The 12,200-nt window shown below is 44.0% G+C and overlaps 1 protein-coding gene across 6 annotated transcripts in view; it reads right to left on the reverse strand.

Moving 5' to 3' along the window:
• FAT3 (FAT atypical cadherin 3) overlaps positions 1-12,200 on the reverse strand; it is a 717,656-nt gene that overhangs the window by 20,876 nt on the left and 684,580 nt on the right. For all 6 annotated transcript variants that reach the window (XM_082409857.1, XM_082409858.1, XM_082409852.1 and 3 more), the window contains one exon: positions 11,146-11,614. In XM_082409857.1, coding sequence (XP_082265983.1) covers positions 11,146-11,614 — 469 coding nt within the window. The remainder of the gene's footprint in view (positions 1-11,145; positions 11,615-12,200) is intronic.

Consider the following 12,200-nt stretch of genomic DNA (forward strand, 5'->3'; position numbering starts at 1 on the left):
GTAGATTTTTGTATTAAGCTGATTAGGCTATGGTACCCAGTTATTGGTCAAACACTAGTCTAGATGTTGCTGTGAGGTTATTTGTGGATGTGATTAACGTTTACAATCAGTTGACTTTAAGTAAAGCAGATTACCCTACATAATGTGGGTGGATTTTATCCATTCAAAAGAAGGCCTTAAGAAGAAGGAATTCTGCCTCAAGACTGCAACACAGAAATCTTGGCTGAATTTCCAGCTACGAGGATTTCAAAGTAAAGACTGAAAAATCTACTCCTCATGAATTTCCAGCCTGCTGTCCTGCCCTATAAATTTCAGACTTGCCAGCCCCACAATCCTGTGAGCAAATTTCTTAAAAATCAATCAATCAATCAGTCTATCTCTCTCTCTCTACCTATCTATCTATAATCTATCTATCTATCTTTCCATCAATCATCTATCTATCCGTCTATCTATCATATTGTTTCTGTTTCTCTGGAGAACCTTAATACAGTCCATATCTTCCGCATGAGAGGATTTCCCTTGTCTGGTAATCCTGGCTTATCAGCTCATATTGAAGAGTGGGGTTGAAGAAAACTAGATATCAAAATCTGATAGGAAGCTCTAAGCACATCAGTGGGGCTTGTCAACAACAATACTGTGTCAGTACCCTTGGGTTGGTCAAGGTTGGTTAATTTCCACGTTAATGGCTCTATCACCTGCCCAGAGGGAGGGTAAAGGCCTGGTTTCTAATGTTTGGGGGAGTGGGTGGTAGTAGAGGAAGAGTATTTGTGGGTCTCAGCATCCAACAAGCACATCATATTTACTTTGGTTTGCAAATAACCATCCTCACTCTTATTTGAAGGGCTCTTGGGCTAACCTCTGCTCCCCAAGTGGTCAGTGACTTATGCTGGGATATTGTAGATTGATCTCTATGGGTATAAGATAGCTAATAATCTATAGATTGAAATACAGCATGCTCTCATGGACGTTTTACTGAATCCACACTCCAGAGAACTCTCACATACAGGAGGACATTATGACTGTGTGTGGGTGTTCACAGGTTTGGAGAGAGAAGGACTCATCTTCAGGAGGCAAGTGGAAGAGGCAAGAGAGAAATCTTTACATTCCTAAGAGGAAGGAACTGGGTAGCCCCAGCCTCCCTGGCACTAAGAACCCAGAGGGCCAGAGGTTGAGGCTCTGAGAGAGAGACATAATACTCTTGAATGCAACACCAATGAAACACCAGGGAACTAATGTATAAGGAAAGACCACTGTTGATTCAAACTGTGTCCAGAGACGGGCGGCCTGAAGTCTATGGGCAGGATGCAATAGTCTGAGGTCTGCTTGCTTCAGATTATGCTGCTGACTTGGGGTAATTTTTTTTCCAATTTGGCAAGTTGCTCACCTAGATGGAAGTGGGGATTGCTGAAAGCAGTTGGAACTGGGAAAAATGCTTCCTTATGTCACCTGGCTAGTCTTTGGTGAGGATGGCATGCCATTTAGAGGGAGAGTGACTTGTGAGGATGAATTCAATTCCTTTTAAGACTAAAGGGAGGGGGCGGAACAACCACAGTACGGGAATCTGCAAAGCAGGGCAGTGATGAGGAGGGAGGGCAGTCGGGAGGGGGAACCTAAGGCAAGGTGGGTCAGCTCAGGTACAACTCCTCCCTCTCCAGCTCCTATTTGACAAGCCCTGGCCTTTTCTCAAATAAAACCATAGCAACAGTAGTAGGGGGGCCAGGGAGGGGCAAGGAGGAACTGTCTGGAAATAAGGGACATTGGAATCACTATCATGGAAACTGGATTCTAACGAGGGTCAGGGGTTTGATTACTTTGATTGGGTGTCTCTGTGCCTTGGAAAATCAGAATTTAAAATGAGGCACTCCCTCTAATGCACTATTTTACTCTCACACATTTCCTTCTGCATTTTGTCATTTTCATTATCTTCTGGGATATCTAGTGCTACTTGATGCAGACGCCAGCCTGACTGATTAAGCCATTCACTGAGTGTCTAAGCCATCGGCAGTGGTGGGCTGGAGCTGGCTCATCTAGGGTTGAGGGTACTGACTTTTAAGTATTCAGGAATTTGGCAGACAGTTATTAAACCACTGGTAGCCCGACGCCAGCCAGGCTGGGAATATTTACACCACAGAAATCAGCAAACACTGCAGATCAGGGCTTTTGTTTTTAGAGAGTTGGTTTTCCAGCTCACCCCTGAAATAGGGACTGGGGATACAAAGACAGAAAAACACCATCGACGAGCACAGAGAGCACTGCAAACCTTGCATGAGGGAGAAGCCCTGTTCTACCTCTGAGAAAACTAGCTGTCCATTTTGAAGAAGATGATGATGATGGTAGCTAACACTTAGTGACATTTATTATGGACCAAGAACAGTTCTAAGCACTTTACATGTATTAACTCATTTAAATCTTAAAACAAGCCTACGATAGAGGTACTATTATTATTCCAATTTTATAGATGAGGAAACCAGGGTACAGAGAAGTAGATTCCTTGTTTGCAGTCATGAAACTACTGTAGACTTGAACCCCTGTAGTCTGGCTCCAGAGTCCTGAGTATTATCCTGAATTGTAAGTTTAACAATCATACTTCATTACACTCTGTATCTGGATTTCTCTGTTTATTGAAAAGAGAAGCAAACTTTCTAGAATCTGTTCTCGTGATGTCAAACCCATGGGACAAGGGAGGCGGAGACCCTTTTGAAGAAATCTTGCCTAAAAGCAAGAAAAAACTTTAAATTTGGAGGGATTTTTATGTCAATATGATGAAAGGGAAAAGCAACTGGATTTTAAAAAGTGGTCAGATTTTTTTTTTTAATGAAAGAAAAGTTATATTTGCTATTTAGCCTTTGTGAAAGAGGCTTGTTGATAAAATTAACCTGTTCTAACGAAGCATTATTTATGATCTCATTATCGTGGCCTGGGCCTAATTATTAATAATTTTTAAATTTAAATTTTAAGTGATGTAATGTCTAAAATCACTTTGTCATTCTATGAAGGATCACAATAATCCCATGAAAGAAAAATAAGAGGCCCCATTAACATCCCTGGGGGTGTTGGAGAGAATAGTGGCTTAGTTCAAGTATGTATAGCTAGTAAATGATGAGTTTGAACTTGAATCCAGGCTTTCAGATTCTCAAATCTTTCTACAAGACCGTATTGGCATTGGAACTTGTCAGTAAGCCAGAACTCACAACTTACTAGGAATCAGGAGGGGCTTGTAGTTACTCCCCACAACTCTCCAGGGAGCCAATGAGACGCAGTGAGATGGACAGCATCAGACAGCCTTCTGGGAGCCAAATAATCATCAAATAATAAAGATAATAGCATAATAAAGCTTCTGCTCTCCCAAAGCATTACCATATGTTGATATAAAACACAAATAGAGGGAACAGAATTCCCAAAGATAGCCAGGAATTATTTGATCACAAATAATATTTTAACACTTTTGTGAACGTAAAAGAAAAATAAAATTCAGTGGATAATTTCAAAGTCTTATTAAAAAGAGTAGATTTTTTGTCTTGGGTTGGGGGAGAATGTCAAATAACTATCACCAAGAACAACAGCTTATTATGTGCTAGGAAAAATGCTAAGAACTTTCCATGCATTATCTCACTTAATACTTGACAACAACCCTCTGCTGAAAGTACTATTATTTTACAAAAGGGGAACTGAGGCTTACATAAGATTGTTTGCCCAAAGTTACACAGTCAGTAAGTGGCAGATGCTACTTCATACCAGTTTCCAGATTTAAAAAAGATAACTGTTACACTAGCACTGAAATACACATTAAAAACAAACAATGCCATAGCTTCTCTCCTCTCAAATCCTTGTGAAATGAAAAGTGTATTTTATTTTATTTTAAAAAAATTTTAACATTTTTATTGGAGTATAACTGCTTTGCAATGCCGTGTTAGTTTCTGCTTTATAACAAAGTGAATCAGCTATACATATACATATATCCCCACATCTCCTCCCTCTTGCGTCTCCCTCCCACCCTCCCTATCGCACCCCTCTAGGTGGTCACAAAGCACTGAGCTGATCTCCCTGTACCATGCGGCTGCTTCCCACTAGCTATCTAGTTTATATTTGGTAGTGTATATATGTCCATGCCACTCTCTCACTTCGTCCCAGCTTACCCTTCCCCCTCCCCGTGTCCTCAAGTCCATTCTCTACGTCTGCATCTTTATTCCTGTCCTGCCCCTAGGTTCTTCAGAACCAATTTTTTTTTAGATTCCATATATATGTGTTACTGTATGGTATTTGTTTTTCTCTTTCTGACTTACTTCACTCTGTATGACAGACTCTAGGTCCATCCACCTCACTACAAGTAACTCAATTTCGTTTCTTTTGATGGCTGAGTAATATTCCATTGTATACATGTGCCACAGCGAGAAGTGTATTTTAAAGCCTTGCCTCAAAGCTGTGCTCTTGTTTACAATCCTTCTAGTTACAGCCGATACAGATGGTTTTGAAACCTGCACCCAGATGAACTTAAAATGCCCCCTCCTTTCCTTGCTCAAAGAAGAACATTGCAAAACCTATTAAATGCAAAAATAGAAATGGTTTGAGCAATTATAGAGTGAATTTGGGTTGTGTAGGCAAATCATCAAGATAATTCCTATCTTACTCCTTTGACTTAGTTAAGTCATGTTCCGACCTGATTCCTCCAAGTAATGGCATCCACCTTTGGCCCTGGTCACCTGGGGTGGGTGAACATCATTCTGATCCGGTCTGGCTGCCTTGATAAGGAAACATCTACCTTCCGCACAAAGGTGGAAATAATGACAGATGTGCGACTAGCACTTGGGATCTGAAGTCAGCGTCGACCACTATGCTTGCTGAATTACGACTGCATTTAGACACTCCAGGAACTTTACAATCTGGGGGGGCAGCTGTGATGTGGTGGGTACGTGTCTAAGTTCTGGCTGTTCCTCACCAGCTGGGTGTGATCATGGCCTAGCCGCCTGACCTCTAGGGACCTCCCTGTTTTTATCTGATCATTAAGCCTCACTAATACCCACCTCATAGGGGATAATAAGGTTTCTGGATTCATCAACCACAAACATTAGGTGCTTTATTGTTGTAATTACCGTAATTACTATGGATTCTGAAATCAGCTTCCTTTCTGGGTTGCTCATAAACCAAACAAAAGAAAGCCATGGGAGTTTTTTCACTCTGACTTTTAGGCTGAACACTGGGAAGTACTGAAACTTCTAGTCTACGTGAATCTCAATGAGTCTGAGAAAACTGGTGGCCACATTATCACGTGAGATGCTAATCCCAGGTGGAGTAAGCTTAGCTGAGGACTATGGCCTCTGTCATTACTTCACCCTCTCAACTTGTAGTCACTCTGACTTTCCTCTTTCACCAAGCAGGGTCCACGCAATACCTTTAGACCTTGTGAGATGAAAACCTTTGCAGGCGAGACCTCTAACTTCCCCTAGGAAAGCTGGCTCACATTTCACATATTGTATATTGGGCTGAACCTCCAATACTTTCCTTGAGGACCTGGAAACATTTAATGTGTTAACATTAAGCACAAAGTAAATTTTCACCTTCTGGCATGTTCTTTTGTGTCTGCACCTAACCTGACTGCTTTAGGGTTTTGAGTTTTTCTATTAATATCAATATTATATTATTAACGCTGTTACCATGAGGCTTTTCTAAAGTACCAAAAAAAATTACCTCAGTATTTAGAAGAAAGTCACCCAGAAAAAAAAAACTTTTTCCCCTTAAGCTGTAAAGCTCAGTCAAATTTGTCCATAGTATATTATCTGGGAGCCTGGCTTTTCCTTTCTCTGTCCCCCTGTGCTCAGTGGGCCAGTGGGCTGAGCACATACAGGGAACCTGTCTAATTCCCTTAAGCCAGTTGTGAAGGGAGGGAGGCCACATAAGTGGATCCATTGGTCACAGAGACAGCAACACAGAGAATTTAACACAGAGCTCGACACAAATCAGGCACTTGATTAAAGTCTGATAGACTGAATTAATCTAGACACTTACAAGTTAGGGGCCCAAAATACTCAGCAAAATGATGTGCTACTCAAAGCAGCACAGGTCACTCTGTAGCTGAAGATGCTTCTATGCCCAACTATTAACAAAATTTGGGAACTTGTTGTTTTATGCACCTTGCTTAGAGGGAGTAGGTATGCACTATTACTTTTATCTTTGAAAGGGGGCTCAGGTGACCCCAAACTTCTGACTGTCTGGGGAACAAAGTTCAATCTTTACACTAAATCAATTATTAAAAATGCAGGCTGTGCATCTGACATTCAATTTCTGAATGTCCTGTGTCTCCTGGAATTCACTGATTCACATTCTGGCAAATACAGAGTTTACTGGGATTCCCAAATGTCAATGGTTCTCAAACTCAGAATTGCATAGAACTATCTTGGAGGCTTGTTAAAAACAGAGATGCCCGAATTCCACTCTTGCAGATTCTGAGATTCTGATTCGTAGGTTTGGGTCTTTTTCTTCCTCCAAAGTTTTCACTGAGAAATTTTTTTTGGTGGTAAGTTCAGGAACTTGCAAATACAACTCAGTGACCTAGCAGAAGGTTCCTTGGATGTGGACAGCGGATGACAGAGGCAAGTCAATAGATTCTCCTTTTCCCTTAACAGCCAAGACACTTTTCTATAACAAGGTCTTGTTTTAATCAGGTCCTCAGATGGTGCAGAGGCACCTTGGAGTTTGAGAACCACTATATACATCACACGAAAACAGAAAAGAACTCATTTCTTTTTTGGGTTTCAGGGCAGTTCAGAGACAGAGAGAGAAATCAGCGTATCACCTAGGGATATTGTTAAAGTACAGATTCTGATTCATTCTGAGATGCTGCGTTTTTAACATTTCCGGTGATACGGCTGCTGCTGGTCCCTGGAACACACTTTGAGTAACAAGGGTTAAGAGCATAGGCTGAGGGGCTGGGTGGGGCGGGGAGGAGTTCCACAAACCTGGATCACATCCTGTTTCCTCACTTTACTAACTGTGTGATGTTGGGCTGGTTACTTAACCTCTCTGGCCTGTTTCTTTATCTGAAAAATGGGGGGTGAAGGGAGCAAAGAATAGTACCGATCCAGAGTACTGGGGTGAGAATTGTGTCACAGCACAGGTAACACAGTACCGAGCACATAGTAACAAAATGACAAACTAACAAATGGAACTCTACCATCGAAAAAGTTATCAACTTCTCATTTTAAGAGTTAAGCTTGCAGTCTCATGACAGCCATCTGAATGACTATTTCTGGCCTGGTAGTCATCAGTGGCTGCCTTGCTTCGCCAAATTATAGTTTAGCCTCAACTTGGCTTTCCGTTCATGGGCTTGAGCTGAGCAGGATAAAGCACGAAGGACTGGGGCCTCCTTTTCAGATCGTGGGTGTTCACTGGGCTGCTGCCCACCCACTGGGTCTGGAAACGCAGGGGTCACGATGGGACTAGGCCATTTCTTTTCCATGGTGGTTGCTATTTCCAGTTCATGTTTATGAAATACATATAATTTTAAGGCTTTACCAAGAGAGAGAGCCTTCCCTCTGTGGTTGATTTACAGAGTCATATTTACCCTCTTATTACAAGTCAGAGTTCTGGGCTTTGACTCCCCTGGGGTCCCCGTGGCTTGCTCCTGGGACAGTCAGAGGGATAACCCTGGTCAGATCTGCTGACCATGCCATTCCAAGCTAGCAGACTCGGCTTCCTTGCCCCTTATGCTGAGGGTTTGATTGGGTTTGGAGGTAGCTGGAGCAGAATCCTGCTTCTCTGAAAGAAATCTGCTTCTTGCTGTGGGTTGCCTGCTTTTAAAACCCTGAATGCTCTGGAACAAGGGCCTGGTGCTAGGATTGTCACCATTAGAGAGTGGAGTCTGTGACCAGGAGAGCCAATGACCAATGCCCCAGCATTCTTGAAGGGCCAAGAGAATGATTATGCTAAAATATGTGTCATGGAATTTTAGAGCAACACAGAACTCAGGGTTCCAACAACAGTAAGATGTTCAAACCATTAACTTGTGTTATCAACATTCTCATGCACATGGAGTCATTTTAAGCACCTCACTCTACTTTCTCCAGCTCACATTTCCTATTTGAATACTCCATGCATCCTAGCCTTCGATCTGGGGAAGCAAGACTCTTTTCCTGTGATTAGATATCCTGGTAGCAAGAGGGAATTCTTCCAGGCATGAATATTCTTTCATTAATGACTCAGTATTATTGTTCTTTTTAAACCATCACTCACAACTAAGATGACTTTTCCTTTATTTTAAATGAGCTCATAATTAGCTAAATACTTTCATAGATACGAGGTAAAGGGAAAATTTTTGGTTCTTCCTTTTCTTACTCCTCCCATCCCTCCCTACTATTTGGCACCAATTGAGGGAATTTGCAGACAGGATACGGAGACCTAGCAAGAATTCCTCTGATAATGGGGGCAAGAAAATGGATTCTCTCTCCTCTTTTCTTAGAAGCCAAAACCCCAATCCTGACAGCCAGGAAGCAGGTAGGTACCTCCTCACACATCAGAAGAGGGCTCCTGGACTCCCCTGGTGGTGCAGTGGTTAAGAATCTGCCTGCCAATGCAGGGGACACGGGTTTGATCCCTGGTCCAGGAAGATCCCACATGCCGCGGAGCGATGAAGCCCGTGCACCACAACTACTGAGCCTGCGCCCTAGAGCCCACGAGCCACAACTACTGAGCCTGCGTGCTGTAACTACTGAAGCCCTTGCGCCTAGAGCCAGTGCTCCGCAACAAGAGAAGCCACCGCAATGAGAAGCCCGCGCATTGCAACGAAGAGTAGCCCTCACTTGACGCAACTAGAGAAAGCCTGCACAAAGCAATGAAGACCCAACGCAGCCAAAAAAAAAAAAAAAAAAAAAGGCTCCTGTGCCTTTGATTCCCCACGGAAGCAACAGAAACACTCTTCCTGGATTTCCTGGTGAGTGGCCAGGAGTTTGGTGGCCCTGGGCTCAGTACTGCTGTGCATGAGAGCACAGTACTTCCCCATCTGGACCACACCCGGGGGCTGCTGAAATAAGGACCACTGGGTCCTCTCAACTAAACAGGTAGTAGGCTTGAGAGAAGGGAGTTGTATAGATGGAGGTGAGGAAAGACACTTTCTTTGTATAAGGAAAACATTAGCCTCCTGGTACAAAGGAGAGACTTGAGCTGATAAAAGGCTTTACTCCCTTGGAAGAAAGAGTACCTCCCGTAGAATCCCAATCCCAATCCCAAGCCCAATCACAGGGGAAAGTGAGGAAAAGGGGACAAAGAGGAGTTTGAAAGAGGATGCAACCCATGGGTAAAGTTGGGTCCCTGGGGAGGGGAAAGCAGGTTCTTTAGACCACGTGAAAAAGTATATGGCAGGTGGGTCCTCAGTCCTGAAATTTGGTTAAACCAAACGAGATTAAAAAAATAGAGGAAAACTGCTGTTTCTGATGTGGGTCATAGGGGTCATAGTCATTTAATGAACATACCTGCACTGAATATTTAGCTCAGGGATTTCATGGCAATTAAAAAATTAAAATGTACACTGAAGAAAAAGCAAGATTCCTCAGTCTTTTTCCTTAATACAGTGATTATTATTATTTTAAAGCCAACCCATTGTGGAAACCCATAGCTTTGCCAGCAAAAACAACGTCCTGCCATCGTTAAAAGTATGTTACAATTTGTGGCTATGTACCCAGCATTTGACATGGAGTGGTGTTCTATTTCAACCCAAATTTAATTACATGCTCCTTTTATATATCGTGGATGGCTCACACTAGCAGAATTGTTTTGCCTGGTGAAAAACTGGCCGTGACTTGTCATAATGGGCTGGTTTATAGAACCACTGAAGTATAGTTACTGCCCATCATTCAGGAATTATGGCACCATAACAACCCTTTATTTACATATACTGCTGAGACAGTAAAAACAGCAAATAGATTTCTTAAATCGAGACAGCAGAAATTTCCCCCCAGGGCACTTGGCCCTCATTGTGGCAGTAACATATGCAAGTCTAAGTAACTTTGTTGTCTGTGTTTCGGCACTGCATCATTTCATGGGCAGTTTATAACATTCTAATAATAAAATCGACTCTACATTTGGAGTTGGGCTTCACGAACATTAGATGGTAATGCACACAGCAGAATCTCTAAGTGATTTGTGAGGAAGGTTTAAATTTGGTAATCACACTCCCACTGAGAGGCTCTGCAGAGGGGCTAAAGTGGAATCAGTACTTAGGCTGTTGAGGTGGCAAAGCCTTCAACCAGGAGAGCGCCTGACCTAGTTTCCATCAACACAGATCCTGCATCTGGGTAAAGTCAGGGAGGCTTTCATCGTCAGACTCCTAGCACTTAAATAACCTTGGCTTTTCCCTCAAACAATAGAAACCCTCTATAAATCTACACCACTCCTCCCCTCTTTTTTGGCCTACCCTGTTCTTTCTTTTTTCTTGATGATGTATCTCTGGGGGGAATTTTACAGGGGTAAAGTATCATTGCGCTCAATGACTGGTTTGTCCTGATATTTCATGTAAATTGCCCTCTCCTTATTCTTAACTTTCTAATCGTTCATTGAGTTGTCCCTAGACTTATTTGTAATACACACGTTTTAAAAGCATGCTCTAAAACATGTCCACTATACTTCTATTTCTGGGGTGGTGGGTTCACCCCACACACCCTTTAGCTTCTAGTAAAGTTATATAGCTACCTGTGAAAGGATAGTGCATGGACGTCTTAACTCAGACTGTTACCCATTGTTCTGCAGTGACTTGCAAGCGGTCCAAAGGGGCAGATACTTAAAAGGAGATCCTATTCCTCCAGGCTGCTGAGGCCTGGAAGGGTGTGGAGTGGGCAGGGAAGGGGGCAGCCGTGCCAGCATCTTCTGGGCTCCTGCAGCCAGCTCACTGCGCCTGTGGGATGCTGCAAACGGATTGGCTAAACTGGACGTTCCTGTAATTGTCAAGCTTTGTGACTTCCTTAAAGAAGGATTAAGAAGCTGGGCCAGCATTATGGGTGCATACACCTCTCTGGGAGAGCACTTGGGTTGGTCATGCTTGTGAGAGGGAGTCCCCCTTCAGGTCTGCCCCCCATCCCCCCCACCCCCTCTACCCCCCCCCCCACCTCCCCCCAGCCCCGCCCGGCAAGGGCACGGTGCCCAGGGCGCAGGCGCACTCACCCCCGGAGGGCAGGCCGGCGCAGCTGCCTCCGTGCTGGCAGGGGCTGCGCTCGCAGGCGTCAGGGTAGAGCACGCAGCCCAGCTTCAGCTCGGTCAGGCCCACCACCTCGGCGAAGCTGCTGCGCTTGTTCTGCAGCGGCAGTTCGTTGTTGTTCAGCACCACGGAGTCCAGGCAGCCCTGGAAGCCGCTCAGCACCTGCGTAACCCGCGTGTCGGTCAGGCTGCGGATGTTATCCGCCTGCACCAGGGCCCCGAAGTAGATGGTACTCTCGGTGCTCAGCGTCTGGAAGTAGAGGGGCGCCCTGCGCCGCTCCACGTAGCTGTCGTCCAGGGACAGGCTCGTGAAATTGCGGTTGAGCTCCAGGAAGACCGAGTGCCAGCTCCCGTCGTTGACAGCGCGGCCCGAGATGCCCAAGATTCCGGGGCCGCTGCCGCAGTCCAGCTGGAACCACAGCTTGCCGTCCACGATCTGTGCGGGAACGAACACCGCAGCGCTTTTTAATATGCATCTGGCAATAAGTTCCTGGACACCCTGTTCCCAACCGGCCTGGGCTTTAGAATGGACAACGCTTTTGATCCAGCCATAAATCTGCTGTGGTTTGATTTTTAATAATCACTCTCCCTCCTCATTACAGGCCGTGCAAATGCATGCCTGACATTTCACAAATCTTCTTGTAATTAGCAATATGGAGCACAGGTTCAGAAAGCCACACTTAAATATTTAAGAATGCTCCTATTCTTTCCGTCTTTATCCTTTAAAAATTCACAGCTATTTCTTGTTTAGGGAGACTGTTTATTCTCTGCGCCCTTCCTAGTTACTACCAGCACAGGAATGATTTCTGTGAACTCATTAATATTAATTACAAGTATTTATTGAACATCTACTATGTGCTAAGCAATGTGCTAGGTGCTATGGGGACCACTGTGAGCAAAAGGCGTTATCACCTCTGCCCTCATGGGGCTTATATTTGAGTGGGGGAGATGGCTATTAATCAGATCAGCACAGAAATACATACATACTCCCCAGGTAAGTTTATGTGACTGTGCTGTAGGGG

The sequence above is a fragment of the Balaenoptera physalus genome (genome assembly GCF_965194825.1).
Source record: "Balaenoptera physalus genome assembly, chromosome: 10".
Classification (NCBI taxonomy): domain Eukaryota; kingdom Metazoa; phylum Chordata; class Mammalia; order Artiodactyla; family Balaenopteridae; genus Balaenoptera; species Balaenoptera physalus.